This window comes from Nyctibius grandis, chromosome 19, assembly GCF_013368605.1.
Source record: "Nyctibius grandis isolate bNycGra1 chromosome 19, bNycGra1.pri, whole genome shotgun sequence".
NCBI classification, from domain to species: Eukaryota; Metazoa; Chordata; class Aves; order Nyctibiiformes; family Nyctibiidae; genus Nyctibius; species Nyctibius grandis.
In genome coordinates, this window is record NC_090676.1 from 7,410,001 (window position 1) to 7,437,755 (window position 27,755).

General features: G+C 40.5%; 1 protein-coding gene across 1 annotated transcript in view; it reads right to left on the minus strand.

The window, feature by feature from the left end:
- TSHZ2 (teashirt zinc finger homeobox 2) overlaps positions 1-15,026 on the minus strand; it is a 222,249-nt gene extending 207,223 nt beyond the window's left edge. Inside the window, exon 1 of the mRNA XM_068416248.1 lies at positions 14,969-15,026. Within this exon, the coding sequence (XP_068272349.1) occupies positions 14,969-15,008 (40 nt within the window). The 5' untranslated portion in view covers positions 15,009-15,026. The remainder of the gene's footprint in view (positions 1-14,968) is intronic.
- Positions 15,027-27,755: the final 12,729 nt, after the last annotated feature.

Consider the following 27,755-nt stretch of genomic DNA (forward strand, 5'->3'; position numbering starts at 1 on the left):
TTAAATGAAAATAGAAAATTGTGTTTTTGCTGTAAAACGTACACAGAACTTTGCTATGTCAGTTTCTCTTTGTTAAAATAAACCAGGGCTCAACCACGTCCTCCCAGAGCGACCCAAAGCACAGTAAGATAAATGAAACAGTAACCAAGATGCAACCAACTGAAAGCCCTTACCTTGCTACCCTTTTACCCCAGGATATTAGTGGAGTGATACGACCCACACACACTTCGATACACTAATTTTTCCCGAGCTCAACACCACCAAAAATGCTAAATTGCCTATCTATCTTGCATTGCTGTCTTGGTATCATATTTCTTTTCTTCATGACTTCCAGCTACTTTACCTTTGTGGGCTGGTCAAAAAATTTTTATTCTGTGGTGCCTTTCCCCCCTACTTTGTTCTTCAAGAAAGTAAAAGTAAACAAATATATTGGATATAATAAATAAAAAACAACAAAAACTCAGTGATTTTCCCCAGATGTTTCTGGGCCAGGTTACAGACGTATTGGTGTGGCTTTTGCTTCAGCTCACAGAACAACACATGCATACAGAATGACACACATGGTTAGCACTTGTGTTCACATTCAACAGCTCCATATTATTTCCTAGACCCAGGACGCATGTGCAAGTACAGAGCTAGATTTGGCAGTATGCAATTTGGCAATCTCAGAGCCGGATCCTGCTCTTGCCCACTCCAGCTTTGACAGAAGTGCCGGCTACAGCCCGAGGAGCTGTGCAACATCCCGGTGGTGTCAGGGAGAACAGAATCCAGCTCCTTGTGACAGTTTTCCCCACACAACATCACAATCAGCCAAACACATTTGTAATCTACTGCAGCTGGTGTTTCTATAATTGATAGAGATATAAAAGCCCTTTTTGCTAAAGTTGTACTTTTGTATTTTTTTTTTCTTGGGGGAGTTGTGAGAAAGCAGCTACAAAAAGCAAGCTTTAAATCTCAGATAATGTAGCTCCCTTTAGAATCCCAAGCTTAAAGCAAGTAGTTACGAGTTTTAGTGATGCAAAAAAACGGAGCTAAAAACAAACATTTATTTTACTTGACGTAGCAAAACAGTGGATTAAAAAGTTAAATCAATGCACCGTCTGAATGGTTCCTGCTGTAGCTGCAATTTCAAATGAAATAAGAATGTTATAAAAACTCGCGCATATTAGGCACATTTGGAAATGTCTCCTTGTAACTGTTTTTTAAGTGTTCTGTCTATGAGGACTAACAGGTCACTGCACAGGAAATGCAAAAATATGTTACATTTTAATCAGGGCATATAAAACACTGTCTAGAATGTTACATTGCCCTTGGGAATCTGTAGTAAGTAGGGGAACTTTTACAAAGTCCAGGTCACTCTCCCCATTACATCACTGTAAAAAAAATTATTAGGTTAAATTATATAGATGTCATGTATTAGAACTTTCCCAGTTGTAGGATGATGGCTAAGAGATGCTTATTTCCTTGGAGAAACTCATAATCACTCCCTTGTTCCCCTGTACATACTTTGTATATTGAAAATAGTGCATTTTAACTGAATCAAAATGTTTCCAAACAATTATAACGAAAGAGGACAAATATAAAAATGAGACTGTTTGTATACTCACTCTAACAGCAAATTTCAGCACTTTACCCTAACACACACACAAACTGAAAACCTGCCTGGCTATACCTCACAGGTGATAAAAAATGAAAGAAGGGATTTTAGTAGAGATGTTTGGGAATGATTAAGGTAAAATGTCCCTAATCCAAACAAATGGAAACCCAGATGTTGACGGCATCGTAACATCCCTCTGCCCCCCCTGCAAATATTTCTCCAAATGATTTACCTCTGTTTAACCTAAATCACAAGTTTATAAAATCTCTAATAAGTTCACAGAAACAGCAAAAGAGTAATGCAAGGGTGACTGTTTTCTAGATTAACATTCTCAGGATTTGAGTTATTTAATGTACATGTTTGGGAGGTGACACAAAACTGTACAATATCCTGAAAGTGACCTGCTCCACTCTTGCTGATCCTACTTCAAGTTCTGTCACTGGCTTCCAGATAGAAAGATTCGATTTCTATGAAAAATCTCTCATGGGGCAGCAAATGAAATAAAATAAAACCCCCTGCCCCAAGTAAAACAAAAGTCATTCGCAAGGGCCCAGCACCTGCTGAAGTAAATGGCAGTTGCTCACACAGCGACACAGGGATCAGCCCTTTGCAATTTGCATGTTGCGGCATGAGAAGAGATATCAGACTCACAGGCCCTTTTTATCTAAACAGATATCTGTGGTTGAAACTCCTGGCATTATTCTTTGTATTTTCTCTGAGCTGCTCGCTTTTGTACAACAGCTTCTTAACTGCCAGTAATTTCCACGCGTTGTTCCGGCCTACCTGCGGCCCTGCGCTCCCCCCGGCCTGCGCCACCCGGGCCTGCTGATGAGGCAGCTCGCCGCACTGGTACCTCGCAACCGCCATATATTTTATTATTATACATTCTATATGGCTTCCACAAACCTCTCAGTGTGCTGCCTGAACTCTTCAATACGTCTGTTTAATTCTTGCCAGTCAAGATGTGGCCCCTAGCCTCGCTGCCCGCATCTCCTCCAGACTCCTAGCAGGGCACCAGGATTTTCCTCATTTTGACGGTGTTTCGCACCGGCCTCCGACTGCTCCTGAACTGCCCACAGAATGCCTCAGGGATGGGACATTGCCATCATCACTTAACAGACAGTGGGGCACAGCTCTGGCAAATTTTACGTGAATTTTTCTACTTTTTCCACACAGAAGGTGCCAGTGGCTGAGCGCCCACCTCAGGAGTGCCAGGCCGGGCCCTGCCGCAGCCTGGAGGCTCCTCACGCTCTGCGCTCCCACCACACACCCGGCAGTGGCCCTACAGATAGTACCTTTTTTCCCAGATGAGGCAGATTAATTTCCTGCACACATCCACCCCCTGCCTGTGATGAAGCCAGGGCCCAGCCAGGCTTTTGAAAAAGCTAGCTGAAGAAAGCTAGGAACTGCATATGTGGAACCACACTTATTTCCACCTAGGTCTTAATCTAGACAGAAACTTAGATACATTAACTGCAAGAGCTAATGATGAATATCATGCTGTACATTGACCCAGCAATGGAGTCAAGTATACATTTTTACCACCATTTTCTGCAGATCTTTTTGATAATTTTATGCTCTCTGCTCCTGTCCTTACCCCGGTTTGTCCATGTTCTGCTTCCTAAATTTCCCTGCTTCCCATCTCAGGGCCTGGGCTTCAGCTAAACACACAATACAGACCATTTCCTCATTCTCCTTTGCTCAGACCCATCACTGTCCCTGCAGCAGGAAAAGCAATTGTCCTACTTATCCCCAGCTAAAACGTATTTTAAGGAAATGTAATTGAAAAAGAGAAACCGAGAAGAGAGCATGCGTGGTGGAGATGGCACGTTGGAGAATGCTGTGTCACCTTCTAAAAATTCTTTGGCAACAGCAACTTTTAGACTTCATAAGTCAGACAAATTTGGATGGATTTTCTCAGGGAAAGCAGAAGATACATCTGAAAAATGTTCACGTCACTGCCAGAAAGCACAGTGGTCCCACAGCTTTGAAATAAACCCTGATGTATGTCTTTTAATTTTTTGCCAAATAACATCCTACCCTAAATTTCAGGAAGAACATTTTAAGAAAGGAAACACAGATTCTGATAATGGAAATGGTTGTTCTGAGCAGCTCAGAGCTGGAAACATTAGAACCAGTACAAATCAAGCCTCTCAACAGAAAACCCCAAACAATCTGGACTATAGGAAATGATGCGCCCATAATATAGATGTTGCCGTGCCCAGGGCTGTGCAGTACTCCAGTATTCATACAACAGTGCTTTCAAGGCCCCCCTTGGTTTTCTGATCTTTTCAAGATCTTCCCTTCTTTTTCTCCCCTTTTCATCATCACATAGCTGAACTTTTACCACATTAAAGGGCTGCCAGGCAGGTGAAGGTGCTGAGCCCTGGGCAGCAATGTTGGCTACTTATTCTGCCCATCCACAGCATGTTGCCTCTCCGTTTCAAACAATCCATCCGGCTAGAGGGATCATCAGGGAAAAACAACAAAAAAAAATCCACAATTCTGAACACAGAAAAGGTTGATGACTAGGTCTGTGTTATTTCAGCTGTTTTTTCTCATGCACAAGTAACACAATAACTGGCCGTGTCTACAAAACCCAGCTCTGAGTCCCTGATTCAGTCAGAGGGGCCCTTGGCCTTAAATTTCAGTGCAGACTTAAAAATTGATAGGAGCTCCTTTTTAATCATTGAGTATTCAGCTGCTTACTCCTGATATACACTTTAATGATGTGCCCTCAAATTTTGGTCTGGTCTTTAAAACACAATTTCCTCAAATTTAATACAAAATCAATTTGTGGATTCAAATTGTTGAATGAGGCCCCGTAATTTTGTTCCAGTGCTTTTTCAGTTATAAGGTATGTTTAAAATACAAAATTGAAGGAGTTTGCTATGTCAGGTGACATTTTGTTAGCTTTTGACGAGAGAAAATATTTAATACCCTCATTTTTTTCCTGCTCTGAATATTAGTTTAATTGTCACAAATAATTAAATGCTTATGAGTAAAAGACATCTTCAGACATTTTGACAATACATATTAAGAGATGCTTTAAGGGAAATCTGCACAGATCGGCTTTTATTTGTTATGCTAAACGATGATGCATCCTGATTGCATTTGTTCCTTATTTGTGTGTGCAACAGGAGATGTACTGTGAATGATCTGTAAGGAATAAAATGACAGTATTTGACAAGCTAGGAAATGTCTGGGCAAGGATACAGGATAAGGAACCCCAAAAGGGCATTGTTTGTAGAGGGGCAGTGAGATAGAGACACTCCCTTCAATCTAAGGCAATGAAAGGCATCAACAACTAAATTATACTTAATAACAGTGAGAAATAAATATAAATTATGTATACAAGGCTTAAGCTTAAGGACTCTGGACCACTAAAAATATATATTATTATATCAATTATCAAAGAGAGACAAATTCCCATCCTGGGAATTTGCATACGAACTCTAATAACCTACTATTCAGAAATAGAGGCAAGCATTAATTTCCACATGAAAAGGAGCCATGGGAGACCTTCCCAAGTCTCCAGCTCCAGAGAAGAAAGCCCTACCTGGTGATTCAGCACTGAACGATGTGGCCGCTGTTTGAAAGGGTAGCAGGTGGTCTCCCAGGTATGGCAGATTAGCCCTATATTACCTAAGATTTATGCTGAGTTCCTGTCAATATAATGGCTGAAACGACCATTCCTGAAAGGTAATATGGTGTGAAAATAAACATAAACAATCCTTAATGAATCCATAGGCTATTACTTGCATCATATTTCTTCTATAGGCAATACATACATCTCCACTTTAGAAAAACAATGCTGCCCTTGATCGAGGCTTAACAATTCCTGTTTACACCAGAGAGGGAACTGAGGAAGGTCCATGGGAACTGCTTGGTGCTAAAAGCTTTTGAAAATTCATGTCTCTCGTTAGATGCCCACGTAAGGATTTAGTCTCTTAACATGAGAAGCTGACTTACAAAAATCAGAGCCTCAAACTTTATTTCCAACAACCTCTGGCAATCTGGGTGAAGGGAAATGTTTGTCCTGTTTAGTTACAACTAGACCAGGTTTTTCATATTTCTCAGGGCAATGCATTATATACTGTCAGAAATACAAAGCTAGATCCCAGGTCTGAGAGAGATATGTAGAACAGTATATGGGGGGAAAAGTAACTGTAACCAAATTCTCTGGTTCTGAAAATTATCACTGCCCAAAAATGCATCTGAGAATAATTTAGAGAAGTTAAAGAACTTAATTATTCTGCTTAAAATTATTGCCTAGTAAAGCTCCCTTGGCTTGTTAACAGAGTTAACAGAGCTCCGCTTTCTTTGACTGTGAATCTTCCCACTTTTGGGAGCTCCTGGACATGAGCAAAGTGCCACCTCCTCCGCCCCGGGCGAGTTGCACAGAAGGGATGAAGCTGCCTTTCCAGCTCCCCTCCACGGCTGATTCCCCGGTGCCCCAGCTGGGATGCTCCCTCTTCTCACCCCAGCAGCAGGCATGTGGATGCCTTCAGCCTCCAGCCCGCCTTTCTCCCCTGGAAGCACGCTGATGACAGAAATGTGAGCTAGTACCTAGAGCAGGGAATTAGGAGCAAATGCTGGTTAACCTTGAGCAAATCAACTAATACCTCCTGGCTTCAATTTGGCTTTCTGTAAAATTGGGAAAAAATATTCTACTTCACGGGGGTTATTCTGAGGAGTACATAGCATCAGTGAGAAAACCTTGGAAGAAAGGTGCTAAGTGTGAAGAAATATTACTCCACTTCCTAACAAAGCACACATATACGAGCAGGAACCATGCAGCTAATCAAAAGCACTAGAAAGCTTTTAATTTTTTTAGCATTTAATGCTGCAGATGATCAATATAACTACTTAGCTTCTCTCACCTTTCACATGTTAATTTAATGTTACTTGTACTGTGCTTATAAATGTTATGACATGGCTGAAAGACACATTAAAAAAATAAATTTGGTAGACCAATATACCAGCTAGCATAAGGTTATGTTTCTTCGATACAAAACAGTACGTCACAAAAAGATCCAGCTCTTTTCTGTGAAGTCCACTCACGCTGCGGGAAGTAATGAGTTCTTCCATATGTACAAAGAAAATTGCAGGCCTTATGAATTGTGGTGGTGATTCCCAGTGTAATTCACACAAAATTATTTGTATATGGAAAATTTAGAGTAAAATCTACCAAAAAAACCCTAATCCTGTTCAAGTGGAGGGTGAGTGAGAGAAATAGGTTTGCTGTCTGCACGTACCAAACTGCACCAATGTGCAGATTTTCATTCCGATCTCCTCTAAGCAGAGTTTCCCTAGAAAAAATCTTTGCTATTGAGGTATTCCAGAGAATTTAATTATTTTCATTAAAAACAAGAACTGTGTGCTGCTCCTTTTTCAATAGAAATTCTGCACTGATTCCACATAAACAGACCAAATATCACTTTAGCAAAGTTGCTTTGGGAATATTTAACAGCATTTTTTAAGTTATGAAAGAATATCGAATGAGATTTACTACAATTTAAGATAAGTGGGTCTTAATTTTATATGAACAGAGAGACTTAAAAAGCAACCAGAAAGAGCTGCAATTATATTGTGCTGGAATATTAGGCCTTGTGCAAAATTGCCCCTTTTCTCTTTTACATACGTAAAAACAAGCACAACAGGCTTTTCAATTAAATGAGTCTTTTGAGAGAGGTGCAGGAAGAGACAGAAAGCTCCTTAAAACTTTATTGCTTTTCATCTTTGTCAGGTAGGGATGTGTATTAAAAATCACCTGTTCTTTCCGGTACACAGTCCTTCCTGCAAGAATTTTCTTTCTGTTTGACCCATCAATTTTAAGAGTTTCCCAAAATGGGAAGGGAAGGGTTGATCTGGATTACTTTTCCCCATATACTCACTAGTTTTGCTTTTCTATAGCCATCTAGAGCTAAGGATGCTTCCCATAGTCTCTTTAGCACTGTGAGTAACTTTAATGAGCCTCAGTATCATTAGACAATAGCAGTTTACAGAACGCAGGGAGAAAAGACACAGAAAGCAATAAGATACAGCTATAATAGATACAAGCCATGGAGATGAAAGAAAGAAGTCAGCATCTCATTTGCATTAATACAATAAAAATACAGCATTAATGTTGTTAGTTGTAAATTTTTTTCAATAAAGTTGAGACTGATTAGATCTGAAAAAAAGGCAGGCTGTGCATTCCTGGTAGGTCTCGCAAGTATTTAGGCTTTAAAGAACAGTTTCTGGCTATTAACTGTCTAGATTTAATTGCCACTAAAAACAATCTCCATGAAACTTCAATTGAAAGCCACTCCTAAAGAACCGATGGTCTGATCTCTCAAAACTGCTTTGTTTATAGCAATACAAATTCAGAGCTACTATTCACGTAGCTCCACTCCATCATTATGTTGTGTATTTTGTTTACTGGCACTATGTGTGTGTACATATATAATTATATACGCAGACACATACACCAGTTCATCATCGCAATAAGTCAAAAGCAATACTGCCAACCTTGTTTATTCAAAAATCACGAAGTACTCCCTCAAAAATCATGAGACTAGCTGAAAATTACGAGATGTTAAAAACAGTCACTTTGAGAATCATGGCATTTTTCTTCTGCCATCAGAACTCTTAGGCTGCATGTTTTTAAGCTCCTTAGTTCTCCATAGCAAGGAGTTGAAAATAAATTTCCCTTTTAAAATGCATATTGGGCACTTGCATAATCACCAGACTCCAAGAGCTGGGGGTTTAAAGAAAACAAACACTAACAAAGGACTTTCAGTGGACACAACTCCTAACATCACAGGAATTTTAACATTTGGGCAAATATTGGCGGAATAATCAAAAACTGCTCTAAACAACTGAGCTTTCCAGCTTGTATCAGTAAGAACTGTGCATCTCTCTCCCAGGCAGGCACTTGTCTCTCCTTTTTGCAGGTAGGTATGTCTGCATACCTGAAGAGGATCTATTTTCAATACATTTAGGACTGTTTGTTCTATTTCACTGTGGAATTTTACCAACACCTGGGATCATCGGGTGCTGCATGTTATAAACGATGTATTTTTCACAATCTAATGTTGTCATTTTGAAGCTATTGTTGTGACTTTCTTTTTCCTAGGGCAAAGGGGGAAAACATTTCTTTTACAGAAACAAAGATTGTCTTCATTTTTCTAAATGCAACACTTAGATCATAAGACCAGTTTTTCCACTTCTTTTTGCCTGAAAAACCTCACAAGGTAACGGATGAAAAGCCAGCAACAGTTAAAGAGGGATGCGTAAATCTAATGGGAAACAGTGTGCTTCTATGAAGCGTTTCTCCTTGGAACCTTAAAAAATACACCGTTTGCTGTCAAGGTACTTCTGAATTGCAGAAGCCGTTATTATAACATGGTAAAAATGACTCGGTGCCAAGATCCAACAGCCTCAAGTGAGAGGTCACCTTAATGAGAAAGAACTGATTTTAGTCCCTAAAAGTACACAGAACTTTCAGGCTTCCGATTTGCAAAACTGTCTTCATGTATTTACTTGAGAGATGCTGCTCGTGTGGACAATGTAACACTGCACATTAAAAAAGGATTCTTTAAAAGACCGCATCACCTACTGGTATCGAGAAACAGTGTTCGATAATTAACACAGAGAACGGAAACGTGCTTGAGAAGTGAAGTTAGCCAAGCAAGCAAAATATCTCAGTCATACAGACTTCAGAAAAGAATAGCATATAACTATTAGTAACACAAGTTACAAGCAGAACTCTCCCTAGATTTAAGAATCTAGCCCCTCTTCAGAGGCAAAACATTAGTAAAGAAACATGTATATTTAATTTTGTAACTTCACAGCCCAGTCTTAGATAGTCTTTACACAGCCCAGTTACCCATTGAAGCAAAGTGCTGAGTAAGAGCTGCAGAACTGGACCCACTCTCATGTAAATTATTGTAATTAAATAGGTAATGAAAAATCACTGCTCTTGCACGAATGAAATGTAAGTCTTCAGCTGAGAGCATAATGTGTTTCCAATTGACTCCTGTATCAGATTCGGAGACAGATGAAAATGTCTCTCTGCTTGCATGAGCACGCTTTAGAGGTAAAACTTCACAAATATTTTCATTTTGCAGAGAAGAGGGAAAAACAGAGACTCATTTTAGCAGTGAAGTCAGTAGGATCCCCCCTTTTTTAAGGCATAATATGGTACATACATGTATCAACCCGAGAGGTATTAAATAGAATTTGCATCATTTTACTTTGCATTTGCTAATAATACATCATCCAGTAGAAGAACCAGGCCTTACTCTCCCCTCCACTAGCTGACATGATATTTTTTTTACATTTGAGCTCTTAAGATCTGCACAATAGCTTAACACAATAAGTGTTTAGCCTCTGGTTCCAACTGTAATTGATAGAGTACAGTTCCATTCCCTCTGCTGCTGCTAAGTTGGGAATTGCAGCCACAGCAACTGACAGATTTTTTTTTTTCCACGAGTCTGGAGTTGCTCTCTGGGAGTGATGTCCTCATCGGGATGGGAAGTAAAATGACGGGAGAAAGGCTCACCCTAGCCCTGTGCTACAGAGGAACTCCAGGGACATCTTCTAGAGGAAACAGTTACTTGAGGTGGGTGCTACTAATGAGAGCAAAAATCAGGAGGAGAAAGCGCTGGGAGGAAATACCAAAATCCTGCCGTTTTGAAGAAAATGGGCTTTTCAATTAGAGAGCACAGAAGAGGGAGAGCGTTTATGCAAAAGAATTTCTGACAATGAGCATGTTTTTTAAAGTGCTATAAAATTGTGTCATTTACTGATGGAAACATCTTTTATATCTCAGTCAGAGGGGCTGAGCTCTTGGTGAGTCCCACTCTTTATATAGTGATACTATACTGTGCTTTGATATGTGAGAGTACAATTGAAATAAGGAAACGGTAACTAAAACAAACGTGATTTCAAATTGTCCTATTCAGGCCTGAGTTTTGACATGGGAAAAAACTACGTAGCAGCTTCGGGCTTAGTAGTCGATTCCAAAATTTAACGCAGATGGCAACTAATTTTGGTGCCTCTTTAGTTGCAAAAGTACCTATTTTGGAATATACTTAATTAACCAGGTTTTAAAGGCTCCTCTTGTTTGTGAACACCTTGGCTTTTTGTCATCTGTCAGCATCATGATGTGCACAGTAGCTGAAAGGTTCTGAGGCATGAGCTATTTAGGTGGTTTTGATGTGCACTTGCTTTTCTGGAGGATGTTTAAACAAAGCAGTGCTGCCATTTCTACAGTTTCATTCAGCACTGCTTGCTTGGAACCTGCTTCTGTTGCCCCTGTAATAAAGGATACAAACAACACTCGAAAAGCCACATACACTTGGTCATTAATACACTTATATATTGCTTCCTTTCATCACAGAAATATACGTATCGGACCTCGCTGGTCATTTACTCTGCTCTCCGAAGAAGCAGAATTTCACTTTCTAAATATGTTTCTGTTTTAAATAACCTTTTACTACTAAGGTGTAAACTGCAGCTTTAAAGTACTGACTGCTAACCGTCTTCTGTCTGCTGCTCTATGAGGACTCTTCCAAAAACAAAACTGTGTTATTCTACAGCTCCAATAAACAAAATAAATGTGACTCATATCTGTTTCTGCTGTACTTTTCCAGAGCTTTGGTTCTTAGATAGCCTATTGGAGCCGGGAAAGAAAGAAAAAAAAGAAATACAAAATTGCAGCAGGAGAAGGCGTTAAGTCCAGATTCCTCTTTGCAGGCTTTAAAAAAGCAAACTAGCAATTCATGATCACAAAATAAAATATGCACATTTAAACAAGCTGCAGGGGAAAGGAGAGTTTAATCCAGTGAAATTGTGTTTGAAAGCTATTTCATACCCCTAGGAATAAAATCTGAATAGCAATTCTGCTTTGCTCCCACCCTTTTTCCACCCTTCTGTTAATATATTACCATTTGTTACGGAATCGTTACAAGACTTCTACCCCAGAGGTGGCTGCGTTTCACTGAAGGATGAAGTACTTTCTGGGCCTGAGTCTCTTCTTACTCGCAGGAGCAGACAGTACTCATTGCAACTGCACTGATGCTTCTAGTAAAGCTATTTTTGATTTGCACCTGAGCAAAAGAAGAATAAGGCCCACCGTTTGTAAAGACCTTTGTGATTCATTTGGGTGAAAGCTACAACCCAAATGGGTTGTTTATTGTAAACAGAAGTATGATACTAAAGCATACACTGTATATAAAGAGCTGTAACTATCTGCTTCAAGAATTATCGAAATGGAAGTGATGATCTCAAAAAGGAATGAGGATTCAGAAAAGATTCAGCCCTATTTGACATAGTTTCGGGGTTGATGTGAAATAAAGTGTCCTTAAAAGTGTAATTTGAGATCAAAAATCCCCATCATCAAACATAAATATTGCCCCATTTATCCAATTACACTACCTTGTTTCATTACAATGGTCTATGATACATTTCTTAGGAATACAAGGCTTAAAATTAATAATAGAAAAGGACAAAATTGCCATGTATATTTCTCTAGATAGATTTGCATCTAGCAGCAGGACTTCGCTTCTGATTCACTCAATGATTCTCTCTAACCTTTACATTATTCATTAATCAAACTAGAAACCTGCTTTCAAAGTCAGTGCATAGTAATAATTATTTACAGTTGTGCATAGTATTTAATTTTAAGCAATGACACAAGCAGGCATGTCCAGAATCATAAGGCTTACGATTTTTCTTCTGTTGGAGGTGAACTATCTAAAGAAGCTAAAAGTTGCAAACTTCTCTTCAGTATCTCTGCTGCCATCAAGACAAAATGCAGTGCAACTGATACCTTTGAACTCGTACAACTGAAAATAAATAAAAGGGAAAATTAAGTAATATATAATGTATTAACTCCTTTAAATAAAAGGAATAAGGAGCTTTGCTATCAGCCTTGATGAGCGATTCATTTCTTATTGCACAGTCTGTCTACTGTCACTCTGAGGTATTTTTCACCATACAAAACAGAACCTCAGTACTATCCCTGAAAATGAAAGTCAGTTTTAAGAACTATATACAACAGGCACGTCTGCTCTTTGAAACCCCCCCTACCTCCCACAAACACACCAATACAACTTCAGAGCAGGAGAACTATTGCAAATGTATAAAGCTACTTCAACTCAGTTATGCTGGATGAAAGTGGACTGCATTTGCAGTATTTTGCTCACCTGAAACAACATCGATCTGACAACAAATATAATCAAAAAGAAATGCACCACTAAAGAGCAATGCACATTTTATAATAAGAAAGGAGAGGTGTTATTGTGGTCATTCAGATTTCTACCTCATCATTAAGATTCGCAAAAATACTGTAGCGTTCTGGATAAAAACATATCTTACTGTATTCTCAGCAGGGAAATCCCGGGAAACAACAGCATGGGCTTTGCTCGCAAAAATTTACTTACTCTGTAGCCTGTATTTCTAAAAAAGAACAGGGTGCCCCTTCTACAAAAAGCTACTACACACATTCCAAGTGAAAATTCTACTTCGAAAAAAAAATAAATGAAGCTTCATGCTCTTGACAGAGAGAGAAAAGGAGCAATTCTAGCCCTGTCACTGTGATGATCAGCATCCATGAAAAAATAGCTATTTATCCTGCAAGTTGAAAACGTTAATGCCTTATTCAGATATAACCTCTTTGTGAAAAAAACAATAACAGCAACTCATCAGAGAGTTCTTCTGAATACATATATATATTTGCGTTTCTAGCTTAACTATTATTTATGGTTAAAGGGGATCTTTACTTGCCAGGAATCATACTAGCAACCTGCATAGGTACATTCATTGGTGGCGTCCCAAAAGACTCTGCCTGCATACCATTGTCCTACACCTATATGAATACGGCAAAATATATAAGTTTATAAAAGTTATGCCCATCCCAGTTTCCCTAAAATAACATTTACCTTTGAATGAATCCCAAGCACTACTTTTCAAAGTTTATTCAAGTATGCCACTAAACTTGCCCATACATTTTGTCCCATGTATAATATGCTACACCTAGAAAATATTCAGAAGGGGGAGGAAAAATTAGTAAACCATTTTTAAACTAAAACCATAAAATACTAGTTTTCTTTAGAGAACTAATCTGATGAAGGACACGAAGAAAAAAAGAAGGGAAAAAACCCGCCTACATTAAAAGCCAAACAAGATAATAATTGTGCATGTCTGGCTAAGAGAATCTAGAGGGCAAGCCTTACGTCATTGGCACTTGGGTTACCATGGTGAGTGATTTATTGATATATATCAAGAATGAATAGATCAAAGGCAGCAAGATGACAGGTGATCAATCAAATGTCAAATCAAAGCTGGCAATCAACTGGAAAGCTGATTTTTCAGTGGGTGGGTCTGGCAGAAGAAAAATGAACTTCCATATTGCGCTTCCCAGAAACAAAACCCCACCACACTATTAAAAAAAAATAAAAAGCAATTAAGCAGCCTGAAAGAAAACTCTTTGAAAAGATTTACTATACAGGCCCACTCATCAGTTTCTTTTTCTTGGCCCCCAAAAGAAAAAGAACACCCTACAAAGGACAAAACAAAACACTTTCAAAGTTGCAAACTATTTTCTTCTTTAAAAAAAAAAAATTGCAAAACCACTTGGCATGTGCAAATACATAAACTCCACTACGAGACAAAAGGAGGATTTGATTTGAAAATGCGAATTGTCTTCTAACAGTCAGAACGTTTCATTTTATTTCCTGTTGCAATTTTCACCACTGATGATCAAAGGCTGAACTTCCCCACCGGGTTCATCAGCAGAGACAGTCCCTGTACTATTTCAGGCATACACAAGGCACACACACACACACACACACACACCCGGCCAGCATTGCCACCAAGAACACAGCGAAATAAAAGATTAAACACACCGACCCACTTCGCGAAACACACGTTTTAAAAAACAAAAACCACCAGGAGGGGGGGGAAAAATCAGGAAGGGGAAAAAAAAAAAAAACACAGACTGAAGCGGGAAGCAAACGGGAGGCTGCTTTCGGTTCGGTAAGGCAAAGGGGCCGGGGGAGAAGGGGAGCCGAGTGGGAGAAAGTTGGGGGGAAAGTTTAGGCAGGGCAGGACGGGAGCGCGGAGCAGGAGGCAGCGGGGCCGGAGCGCGGTGGGAGCGGCGGCGGGTGGAAGGGGACAGCCCATGTCAGAGCAAAGATCTTGGCAATAAGGAATGAAACTGGCTCCGCAGAGTTCCGAGGGGAAAGGGAGGGGGAGGGGGGATAAATAAATAAAGATCCAGCCCGGAAAAGCAAGGGTGACCCTAAATAATAATAAAGATGGGGGGTAGGATTGGAAGGAGTGGAGAGACAGAGGCTGTGTAAGTGGATGGCTTCTCCTTACCTGCAGCCCGTTTGGGTGCTTGCTGTTTCCTCCTTGGCATCGCTCTACTTTCTCCAATCTCACTTCTGTCCCCAGATCCGAGAGCCCTGAGACGCTCCTGAGCCGTGTTTCTCTGCCTCTGCCTCTCAGCTGCTTTCCCCAACACCCCCCTCAAGCCTCCCCTGCCCCCCTCCTTTCCACTTCACTGATAGGAACCTGTTTGGTTTTTATTTTATTTTAGAGATCTAGGTTTCTTTCTTTCTCTCTCGCTCTTTTTTTTTTTTTTTTGGTTGGCTTTTTTTTTTTTTTTTTTTTTTTAACTGTTGCAACACTTGCTTTGCTTTGATTCAAACATCCAAGCTCAGGAGCAAATGAAAGGCGCCCACAGTGCCAGAGGACGGTAATAAATAAATAACAAAATAGATATGTATATATTAAAAAGGCAGCTCTGGAAAGACTGTGGGGCTGGCTGCTTCCTCCCTTTCCTCTCCTCTCCTCCTCCTCCTCGCAGAGCTGTATGGCGGAGCGGTGCCCGGGTGTGCGTGGTGTGTGTGTGCGTGCGCGTGTGAGTGCGCGGAGCGCTGCAGGTTCCGTGCTGTCAGATGCCAGGCAGTGAGTGATGTGGGAGCGGACAGGGAGGCGCGGGGCGGAGGGGAAGCGGCGCTTCGCACACGCACACACACACACTCGCACAGCACACACACGCGCGCACACACACACACGCACACACACACACACGCGCGCAGACACAGGCAGGGCGAGGCGATGCCAGCAAACATCGATCCGCTGAGCAAACCCAACACTAACAAACTCCTCCTCCGCGCCCCGGTGACAGGCTGGAGCGCGCTCGGCGCGGGCAGGCGGCACCGCGCCGCGTTAAAGGCACAGGGCGCGCGCCGGCGCCCGGCCCGCCCGCACCTGGGGCGCGCGCCGCCCCGCCCGCCGCGACCACCCCGAGCGCGCGCGCCCCTTCCCCTCGCGCCAACCCCCCCCCCCCCCCCCCCGCGAGACCACCCCCCGCGGAGTTTGTCCCCTGAGGGAGGGCGCTGGGGGAGGGGCGGGGAGGCTGCGACGGGGTGACCCCGAGGGCGGCGGGGGGGCTTCGGAGGGGGCGGCAGCGTCCTTCGCCCCCTTTCACTCGAGACAGGCAGGTGCGCAGGCGCTTTCACCGGAATACCGGGGATTTCGGGCAATTTCCCCGGCGCGCAGCAGGGCTGTGGGAGCCGCGGTTGCCGCTCCCGCCGTTTTGCTGCCCCAGCGCGAGCGGCGGTCGCGCGAGCGGAGCCCCCTCAGGTGTCACAGCCTGGGAGCGCTCGGGGCTCGGGAACCCGGGCCCTTCCCCGCCGGTGATTTTCTTCCTCACCCTCACGGTTATCGCCGTGTCCGGAGCAGCAGCAGGGGAATCCGCGTTGTCGGACGTAAATGCAAAGTTTGGTGAAGTTCGGGTGAAACGCAAGGCTTCATCTGAGGCCCTTCTGTAGGGAGAAAGCACGGCACCACCCGAGAGCCCGGGAGAGCAGGGTTGGTATGGCGTGCACAGGCACCCTCTGCTCTCCTAATGGCCCCTGGCAACCGGATTTAGGGGGAATTGGGGTATGTCCATCAGGTGCTTCTGCACCCTCACGGCAAACCAAGTCTATGCCCTGTCTGACCGTACAGAGTTTCTCACCCTTTCAGAGAGCTCAAGAAATTGCCAGGCCAAGGAGGGGCAGGTGATGCTGGAGCTGTGAACAGTTTTGCTCACTAAGACACATGGAGATAACTTCCCCTACCCCATTTATTCATTTCAGGTTTTTTTTCCACAGCTGCTGTTAACACCTTGAGGGTTTAAAAGTGATTTGGGACTGAAAGGACAGATTCAATTCTATGCATACAATTATAATTTGTAGAAGAACTCTTAAAAGTGGGTTTTGCAATACTCGGTAGCCTCATCCTGGAGTTTGCCATGGAACTCAGTTCTTAGGTACTTTTGTTGCTATTTTGGCATTTGTATCTTTCTAATGAAATGATTTGGTTTAATAGGAATAATTTGCGTCCCTCTAAAATCAATCTGTCAGATCGGGCTCTGTTACAAAGCACCAGCAAGAGCCGCTGTGTTAAAGCCGGTGTCACTGGCAATCTGCAAACCGCAGTCCCACAGCTCAGACAGGGAATGAGTTTCTGTGGGAAGACCCCTAAGTGACCTTTGTATTTAGCAGCCTAATACAAGATTGTGTTCATGAAAGTGTCCACCTAACTTATTTCACTGAAATTATTTGATAGACTTCCCTGTGCGAACTCTAGCAATTTTTATAAGCAATTTGAAAGCATTTATTGGTGCAAGCAAATGCTTAGTTTGAAAGATAAGATAGGATAACACTACTATAAAATACTCATTTTTCCACTTCTGCCTAGCATAACTCACTCAGAAGTGAACAGCTCTGCTTGAATCAGTTGGAATTGCACAGACCTCTTATACCTGCATGCAGCACGTGTGAAATCCTGTTGGTGCACGCCAGGGGATTTCTGCTTTGCCTCCAATACAGGCAGGTGTAAACATAGGGCCAAGAGGGGCCACAGCAGCAGGGCAATTATCCTGGCACTGTGATGAGAAGTGACACACTATCTAATTTGTGAGTGTGGCACTGGACCTGGATCAGGTAGTTCAGGGACAGGGTGGCAAAACATGAGTTTCTTTTCATTTTTTATCCTACCTTGATTTGTGATTTTGAACCTTTCAGCTTCTGCATCTTGGTTCCCAAATCAAAAAAACTGAGATACTTCTAGTTGGTTTTATATTTCTGCTCTCTCCCTTTCCTCTCCTCCCTGGCTGCACAGAAAGACACGGCACCTCTGATTAGGACAGTTTGTTTATTACAAATAATTATATATTAAAAGCTCATTTAACACAGTGATGTTTTTATTAACAACTCTCCCAAACTGTGGGACATGGCATAATGTGTTGGGACACTAGCAGGCATCAGGGCGGGGGGAGGACAAATGACAGAGTCCCTTCAGATTTTAACCTCACCATCTGGGATCTGCTACTTTCGTGCAAGTTGAAAACATACAAGCTCTAGATGTAAGCAGAGCAGCAATTCAGTGGAGTCTGGGATCAGCAAGTAGCGGCTATTGTTCTCCAGAGTCATGGCTTAAATCCAAATGCTACACACTGGGTATGGTATTTGTATCAGTGGCGTTTTCAGTCTCAACATGCAAGATGAGAAAGTCGCTGGTTTAAATGGTTACTCCTTTGGGAAGGGGAAATTGAGAAGATGGACTTCTGAGTAGAGCACTAGTGAGATGGCACCCTATCCTCGGTGATAAATGGGAGCATTAACAAGGCTTGGTCGAGAGGAACCCTACAGATTTATGGCTTCCTGTCTCCACCAGCAGATGCCATTATGGCTGACAGAACAGAATGCCTTTCAAGAGGGAACTGGGGTGGGATTATGAAGAAGGGGAAAAAAAGCAAGCAGAATCTGGTGTCCATTTTTATCCACTGGTCAGAATTCACTGATAGGTTTGCATAGAGCTGAAACGTTATAGCATTTGTGTGCTCCGTGCTTCTGTTATTTATAACTAAGTTGGTGAAGGTCATTTAGCATCTCTTTTAGCACAGGAAGAACCCATAATATTTACTGAAAGCATTTTTGCACACTTGAAAATTAGAGATAATAAAATGAACAGATAGCACTGGAGGCTTCCTTGGCTTATCCAGTGGAATAATCTTGATGGGTGCTTAATGTTTACTTTGGAAATGTAGCAAATGATTCTGAAGCTATATTGAATTTTATCTATTTTTATTACATTGCAGAATAATATTTCTCTTTCCTGACAGAATGTTATGACCAGTAATAGCAATGGCAGTTATGCATGTTCAAAAAAGAGTAATCAAATCTCATGCTTCAGGGCATGAGCTGAATTCCCCACTGGGATCTGGAAGGAATTTTCGCCCCCCAAATATAGCAACATACAATCAACTAGGTATGTTCTTATAGGTTTTCCAATTTCTTGGTTAGGTGCAGATTACATGGAACAATAGTGTGATCTGGGATAGTGAAAATCCTCTATTGCTATAGCTCTGGGGTGGGTTTCGTCTGATTTTTCAAAATACTGTGTGTTATTTGTTGTGCATTACAGTAAAGTTTACAGACATTTTTGTGCACAATAAAGGGCTAAATACTCTTCGTGTACTTGACTTTGATAACAGTTCCCATCATGAGTAGTCACAACGAACTCAGCTTTGTTATTTGAAGTGTCTTATCTTACTTATTGTTGTTGTCTGTCTTTCTTTCTGTGGCTGCTATGCTGATAATTAAATGAAGGGGTTTTTTTCTTTCCTTTTTTATTTTCTAGAAGTTACATATATGGAGATACGTAACTCATCTTGAATGAAATTCATCTCGAAGTTGATGACCTCCTTCACGCTTTGCCTACCACTTCAGAGAAAGAAAAAGTGGAAATTCTGACAAGTTCTACAAATAAAAAAGAAGTTAGAAATTATTTAGGTTTGATAAATGAGAATTTCTCAAGATGCAGTATTATTGCCAGCTAAAGACATTGTCAGCTTCAATGTTTACTTCCTTCTTATTCAAAATTATTGGGAAAAAAATGATTTTAAAAAAATGGGATTACAATGATTTTGAAAGAATCAACTTGACAGACTGGGGATTCCTTACAGAAAAGAGAGTACCTTGGTAAATTGTCTGGTGCAGTCCCTCTGTGATAGGATTAACTATACTTGTTTCACTCTTGAGGTGCATTTGACCAGTATGATGCAGATTCAACAGTTCCTCTGGGCAATCTATTCCAGTGGCCTTACCATTAGAAAATTTTCCTACTATTGAATGCTTTTTGGAAACCTGTCTGTTTCTTTTTATGGTGTTCTCAAATGAAATGGAGAACAGTTTATTTCCTTCTTCTTTGCAGCACTTTTTAATATTTGAAAGCTTATTACATCTACTCACCAAACAACCCCAATTTCTTCAGTCATTCCTTGAAGGTCATGTTTTCTGGACCTGGCAGTATTTTCATTGTTCTGTGGCTGGATAACATATGTTTCAATGTGCAACGCCAAAAACTGGATGCTGTATTGCATTTGAAATCTTCCCAGCACCAAGTGGGATTACTTCACATGTCTAACATATGACACTCCTGTTTATATGTCCCAGTTTGACATATGCCTTTTTTGCAACAGCATGACACTGTTGACTCATGTACAACTTCTGATTCACTGTAACCCCAGACGCTTTCTTGCAGAACTGCTTTGTAATCAGTTGTCCCCATCCTATATTTGAACAGCTGATTATGCATCAGTGACAACTTTGCACTGATTCATCTTGAATTGCATCCTATTTTTTCAGACTGTTTCTGCGATTTGTCAAGATCATTCTGTATTACAATGCTGTCTTCAAAGGCTGTTGCTGTTCCCCCTAGCTTGGTACCATCTGCAGATATCATGCAAAATATTTTCTGTTCCACCTTCTAAGACATGAATAAAAGTGTTGGATATTGCTGGGCCCAAGACCCACTTCAGACATTATTCCAGCCTGACAATGGGCCATGAAGGTATAATTTTGCACTATGATTTTCCGATCTCTTCCATCGCCCTGCAGTAATGTCGTCTGGAAGATATCCCGTAGCTCGCTTATGTGAGACTGTTAAGTGAGACAGTGGTAGAAGCTTACAGAAGTCAAGATATGTGACTTCCCTGTCCACAAGGTCTGTCACACTGTCATGGAATGAGATAAGGTAGGTTTGACATAATTTATCCTGAATAAATCCATGTTGTCAGTTGTTCATCTCCAAAAACCTTATTCTAGGTTCTTATAGGAAAGTTTGATTATTTTATTCCAGTATTTTTATATGAGCAGAAGGTAAGATGACCCAGTGGTCCCTTCCCACCCTTCCATCTTAAAGATAGCTGCTGTGTTTGTACTGGTCTGAGTCTTCTGGAAACTGTTGGTCCTCCACAGGCCTTCATGGATGATTACTGGTAGTTCTGAAAGTCTTCTAAGATGAGTTTAATGTCCTGACCTTATCTATGTGCTTTCTAAGTGCTCTTGAAAGTCGTCTTCCTACTGTAGCCAGAGCTCCCACTATTCTGACACTGGTCCTGATTATTTTTGCAATCTGATCACAGCTGATTCCTGTAGCGAAGATGAAAGTGAAAAAGGGTTTCTTAGGGTGATCTGTCAAAAGCTTTCCCTCTTTGCTGAGTGACAGATGTAATCTTTCCTAGGTCTTTTCCTGTGTAGAGAAGGCTCTTACCAAACACTTTCTTCTTCTTATGTTCCTTTCTCGTTGTATCTCATTTTGTGACTTTATAATTTTTCCCTCTGTGTTCATGGTCACTATAAGGAACTCTTTTCTGCACTTCTTTCACATTTAGACAAATACTCATTTGTTTATAGAATATATATTTGGGATTTTTTGTAGAAATATTCCTTGCCATGCTAGACAACAGTCTTTTTCCCTACAAAGGGGTAGAACAGCAGCACTGGGGCAAAATCCAGTTTCCCCCTTTCAGGCATTTCTCTGCACACAGTTCAGTTACTCCTTTTTGGTGGGGTGGTAAGGAAGGTTAAATTTCACCTCCTGGGATGAAATCTTGGTATCACTAATAATTTATACTTCGAGTAACAGCAGGCAGCATTTCCAGAGCCCCTTGCCTTCTAATCTTCAGCTAAAGGATTCACCCTTTGGCTGCAAAAAAAGGCATTTGAGATTGAACTCTGATCTAACTGCAAAAAATAATATTTTGTGGTGAAGTAACGAGAATTTAAAACAGTGCAATGGTTTGCGCAGCTCTGGCTGCAGCTACCTTCTCCAGCCACATCTGTGGTTCATCTTCCATCACAATGTCATCAGCTAAAATATCACATAAGATCTCATTCAGAGCTATACATAAGGCTCACCATGCATTTTTTAACTATGACATCCTATTTCCAGAATTTATAATTCAGACTTGCAAACCTATTGCAGACTGAAACAGCCTGGAAGCTCTTGTTTTAGGAACTGAATTTTCCTTCTCTAAATCACAACAAATCTCCAGTTAAAAAAAAAAAAACAAACAACAATGAACACACTACTTTTTCTGAAATAAGCACAGCAACACTGTAATACCATTTCCCAGTCAAACCAGCAAAAGCAGCTAATTGAGTTAGTTTGATCTGAAAGTTGTTCATACTGCAATCCACAAACCTCCTGTTTTCTTCAGTGGATTTTGAGTTAAGTCCCTAATCAGCAGGCACTTTAGACTAGTGGATTTATTTTCTTTTCTAAAAAATAACAACATCTTTAGAATTTTTAAAAATAATAACAATCAGCTGGAACTGGGCAGGAAATGGACTGTAGTCTCAGAAGAGGCCTTGGAAAAAGACATAATTGAAAAAAAAGAAAAACTGACAACTGCCATTTTTAGGGTGAAAAAGCAACATCAAGAAGGCAGTGTTCTTCCAAAATCTTTTTCCTAAAATATCGTATTTCATTAAAAGATAAGTTTTAGCAGATTTTTTAAAATATGCTATGGGTGCTATAAAATTATAAAATTTATAAAATATATAAAATGGACATGTTTTATGCAATGTTAAAAATACTGCTGAATACTTTACTGAAAAGTAGAATTTTGAAGATGATATCAGGGTTTTTTTTCCAGTGAATCAAAAAAATGACTGTGCCCTACTATAATTGGGAAGGAGGGAAATGAGAAACACAACGACTGCATTTGATCCTTTCTTTTACAGAGCAATGTTTCTAAGGAATCCTGTGCCCATATGAAATACACACTTAGAAAGGTCTTTTCAGTTGCCAGTAGCTAAGAGGTTGTGAGGTTGTATCTTCTGGAGGAGGCACAAAAAGGCGGCAGAAGCAGTTTTCTTCTGGAAAGTAGCACATCTTTCCTCTTTGGAAAGCACTAAGGGGATGGGAGAGGCCAGGCCACTTACAAAGACAGGTGAGTAAATACTGGGAGCTGTTTGATGCTATATTTCTCTCTTCATTTAAAGATTGAGTAGCCATCCAAATAAAGAGAGCAGATAAACAGCAGAAAATATATTACACAGTTGACAAAAACAGATAAACATCTACAGGAAACTTTGGGTTAGAAGCTGCTTGCCCTGAGTAGAAGGCAAGGTGAAGGCATAGACGTCTGGGACTAAAGTTGCTTTTTAAAATGGCTGTAGCAGTGTCGATTTGACAAAGTATGGAAATACCCCTATCTATCTGGATAATTTCATTATAAAGCACTGAGTCACCATGGTATTCAGATGTATGCTATCTGTTATGCCATAAATGAATTGTTTGTGCAGTGTGAGCCTATTCTTTCTTTTATTGGTATGACTATTTATTATTATCATTTATAGTTAGAGAATAAAATTATGCCAGCAATTGGAATAATTGATGTATCTGATATTTTGGGGGCTAAAATGATACTGATACTTCCTAAAGCCTCTAATATTCTGGCCCTGATAATGGTTGGGGAACAGGTGACGTGCTAAATACTTTAAGAATCTAATTCTCTATGTTGCCACTCATAGTAAACCACGTCACCCACTGAGCCATACGGGGCTTTTTTTTTAATCGCAAGAAAAGATAAACGGACAAACACAGTTTACACATACCAAGCACGTTTGTTTAACAAACAATGCAGAGAAAGTTTAACTGAAATGCTAAAGCCACTAAAAGGGACAAAATGCTTCATATGATTTTAATTGAAATGTAATTTTAAAAAACCAAACATCTTATTGATATAAGGGACAAAGTTTTCATAAAGGAAAAAGCAATAATTCCACATGAAAACTAAAGGAAGGCAAAAAAATTGGAAATATTTTTTCCTTTCTACAGAAGAACTTTAAAAAAAATCTGAATGTTGGTGGAAACGTTTGTGCACAAGGCCCAGAAGATTGAGCTTGTTTCTGGGTGGGACTCACCAACTCTTCTCCAGGTGTTTCCAGTAGACACTGAAAACCGCCCTCACGAGCAGCAGCTGCTGGGGAATAGAGGACTACTTAGGTGAGCTTCTAGAGCTGCCCTGTAACTGCAGTGCTAAACTTAGGATGCTTGCTATGGTGGCTGGTTTCTACCTTCAGAAGCAGATCCTGTCTTGATTTTTTCTGTACGTGGCTCTATTAGGTAAGTGGTTATCAGTGATGTTTTTCCTTGTGTTTCCTGTGGAGTCTGGTTTGAATATGTGCTGTAAAGTAGTTTCTCTGAAGGAAGCAATCTTTTTCTTTCTCTCTGTTAAGTGGAGAGTGTAACCTGCAAACTCAGGTACCTAGCATAGGTTGCTAACACCTAAGGTAAGTGCTCCTCTTTAGTGTTTTGTCTGCAACTGATGTGCAACTTCTTTGGGTTAAATGAAAGGGAGTTTTATCACTGAATTGCACACAGCTGAGAAGCTGAAGATGGAAAGCAAAGAGCATTCTGTATAAATAACAGAGTTACAAAAGAAGCAGATCAGAAACATTAAAGCTTTGTGGAAGTCTAAAATGTTAAGAATAAAAACTGTGAGACAAAGTAGGCAGCATCCTTCCTAATTAGAAGCTTAGGAACGAAAAGGAGAATATTTAGAAACAAGAAAGACTCATTGCTCAACAATAGTAATTGGTTTTGTATTACAAGTGTCAAAAATAAGAGTGATAATAAACCTAGAAAACTAGAGTTTTTTGGAGAGTCTGAAGGCTGCCAGTGGAGAGGAATAATGCTGTATTCATGCTTACTTAGGAAAAATGCTGTGCAGTCCTCTTTCTTTGGTTAAAAAAAAAACCTGCTTGAAGTTTTTGAATGGCTGTCACAGGTCAGAATGCTTTTTTCTTTGTTCCTAAACCATCAGGCATTTCTGAAGCACCTGTGTCACTCATGGCAAGATTCCTTGCATCAGTGTGTGCTGCCTCACACCTGTTTCAGAGGAGACTGAATGAGTTCTTACAAACTGTCAGTCTTAGGGTTATAGATCTCAAATTCAGGTGCTGATCCACCACATCCTTGGCTTGTGGGAACTGGTGAGGCTAAGTGTTAGGATGATACTTCATCCCCCTTGAACTGAGCCTTGTTACCTGGTACCGGTTAAGAAACATGTTTGGTTATGTTACCTGTTCCTGCCTTGTGAAAGTGAGGTTGTTCAATTTCAATGTGGAAATGGGCAAACGCTTTCATGTTCATGATAACTTTCCATTTCTGAAAGAGAAGTATGAGGCTGTTCAGTTTGGCTTTAAGAGTATTCCAAAAAAATAGGATACTTAATGGGGGAATGGAATTTGTGAAACAATATTACAAAAGGAGATATCAAGCCATTTTCATGGAAATTGAATGACAGTTTTATAGGCCTTTCTTTAATTCTGCTTTTAATATAAACTGTATAGTAAATACAGGTGAAATAAAAAAGTCCACCTGTCAAAATATAGCTCTGTTTGGTTACCTCTGTCCATGGGACATTTTTAGTAACCCGTCAATCAATGGGCTGCTAAATAGCCTCTCCAAAGCACAATCTGCTATTTCAGACGACATCAGTGTGTCAATCATTTATTGAATCAAAGCCAAATTTGAAGCACAGCAAGCCCAGTTTGTCAATCACTTCTCAGTATTCTCTCCACTAACCACCTGACAGCTTTTAACTTTTCAGTTTTATATTCCATGCAGCTAGTTAAGATTCTTTCATTTTTAATTGGGCTTCTTTTATGATTGGTAGCTAAGCAACTAATATGTTGTTTTATATGGTAATAATGGGCCCAAACTTGAGAGGTTTCTTGACCATTCCTATTTGTTGTTGGGAAATTATTTTCCTTCAAGTTGCTAAATAGCAGATGTAGCAGAAACAGTTATTTAATTATGGGTTGTCCTGTTGTTTCTATCTATAAACACTTTTGGCACTGTTTAAAAATAAACACTGCATGCGCTGGCAAATATGTACTGAGTGATTTTAACTCCTGATAGAGTCCCTTGGAATTTCACTGCTCATTTACACGGAAAACTGGGTGCAAAATTGAAAGGATTGCCAAAAAGTGGTTTGGAAAAATATTAGCAAAGGACAGAGTGAGAAATCTCTGTTCCAGAATCCCACTAGGCTTTAATCCAACCTGATCAGTTTTCAGTCTTAATTTAGGTACAATTAAATTTCTGAGGCCAAGTACAATGCTCTGAACCACCATCTCTCAAAACAAGCCAGAAGCTCTTCCTGAACAAGCCCAGCTGGCTTTTCAGTCCAAAACGGTGTTTTGAGTTAATTAAGATTTTCTGTGCATGAGACATAAAACTTCTGGGTCAGAACTGGGTCCCTCAAAGGTGGCCACAGATCCTGGTGTGGTTTCAATCCCATCTCCCAGTTGTGCACAAGATGAACACTGCTTTCACGTGTGTAAAATGATCTTCCAGCTAGTAGTAAATGTTCTTGTCTATTTCTAAAGGCTGTCATCAGTAAAGCCAATGTGTTGTTTTCAGAGAGAAGGAATTAACTTTCTGTCCTTTCCATGAAAGGAAGTTTGGAAAAAGAACTATTTCTGTGTTAAAGAAAGTTCTATTTTGGGTTCAAAAGAGTTGTCTTCATTTAATTCTTTTGCATATCTGTTTGATGGGCTTCTGGCTGTCTTTTGACAGACTGCTGTCATCTGGTTTGATCCAAAACTGTGAAACTCCAGATGTGCCCGAGAACTTGGGAGAACATGGGCATAGTTTTGCAAAAAGCTGCAGTAGGTTTCAAGGCAATCTGATACCAAATATACTTCCCAGTCCTATTTGAATTTTACATTGGTTTTTGTATTTGTTTTTACCAAAGACTCAGTAAGAGACTGACAGCCCATGAGGATTGACAGTGGAGAGGCAAACGGAGGCTTTGGTGGAGCCCTAGAGTGTTTCAGAAATCCAGTCCAGATACTAAATGTAGGTGCCTTCCCCCTGTTACAAAGCTGAGGGAGGTTCTGGAGAGCACTGGGAAATATGCTGGTACTGTGACTAAGTGCCCCTCTCTTCAGAGGAAGACCCTAGCAGACAGTTGAGATTGGATAATTAATAAACTTGAAATGAAAGCTATAAAGCAGATCATCCTTTGAAAAAATGATGAAAACAGCAACTACTCCTAGCTCACAAATGAGTTCTTAAGGAAGTGCCAAAAAATAGTTTGTTTTTTTTTTCTGTTCTTGATGGGATTTCTGATACCTTCCATTGAAATTAATGGACTTAAGTAATAATGAATTACTATGAGATCAAGGATGGGCATCTACTGTTCAATGACATTCTGACAAATGAGGTGTAAGTTTGCCTGACTGCACAAGTGATTAAGAGACATTTTTTATGGACAGATTTGTACTATTTATATAACTAGATATTAACAAAAGTTTTAAAAAGTTGTTTTGATCCCATTCTGCCTCCATAGTTTGGCACAAATTGTTAATCTTTGCTCAAAGGGTGTTCAGGCCTGGCTGAACATGATGCTTAGCTCTTGTAGTTCAGGCATCTGAGCAGAGGGGAAACCCACACAGCACCCACCTACACAGCACCTGGTCTGTGAATCAGCATAAGACTCAATGGAAGAATTAAGATACACAAGATCATAAATACTATACCAATAAGAGAAGGACAGGGTCAGGGAAGCCAGAAATACTTGCAGGGGATTTTTTTCAGAGAGCTCCATTTTGGTGATTCACATAAAAATAATACTAAGAAATGTCCTTCTGTGTGCAGAAATGTTGGTCTGCCTGCATACATGGTATTACTCCTGTCCAATAGCTCTTCTTAAGGACCCTTTGGACCAGAAGAGATGATACTTCTAAATGCGTTCAACCATAAAAGTTGTACAGTGACATTTTTGTTAGATGAAACCTGTTGGTTAAGA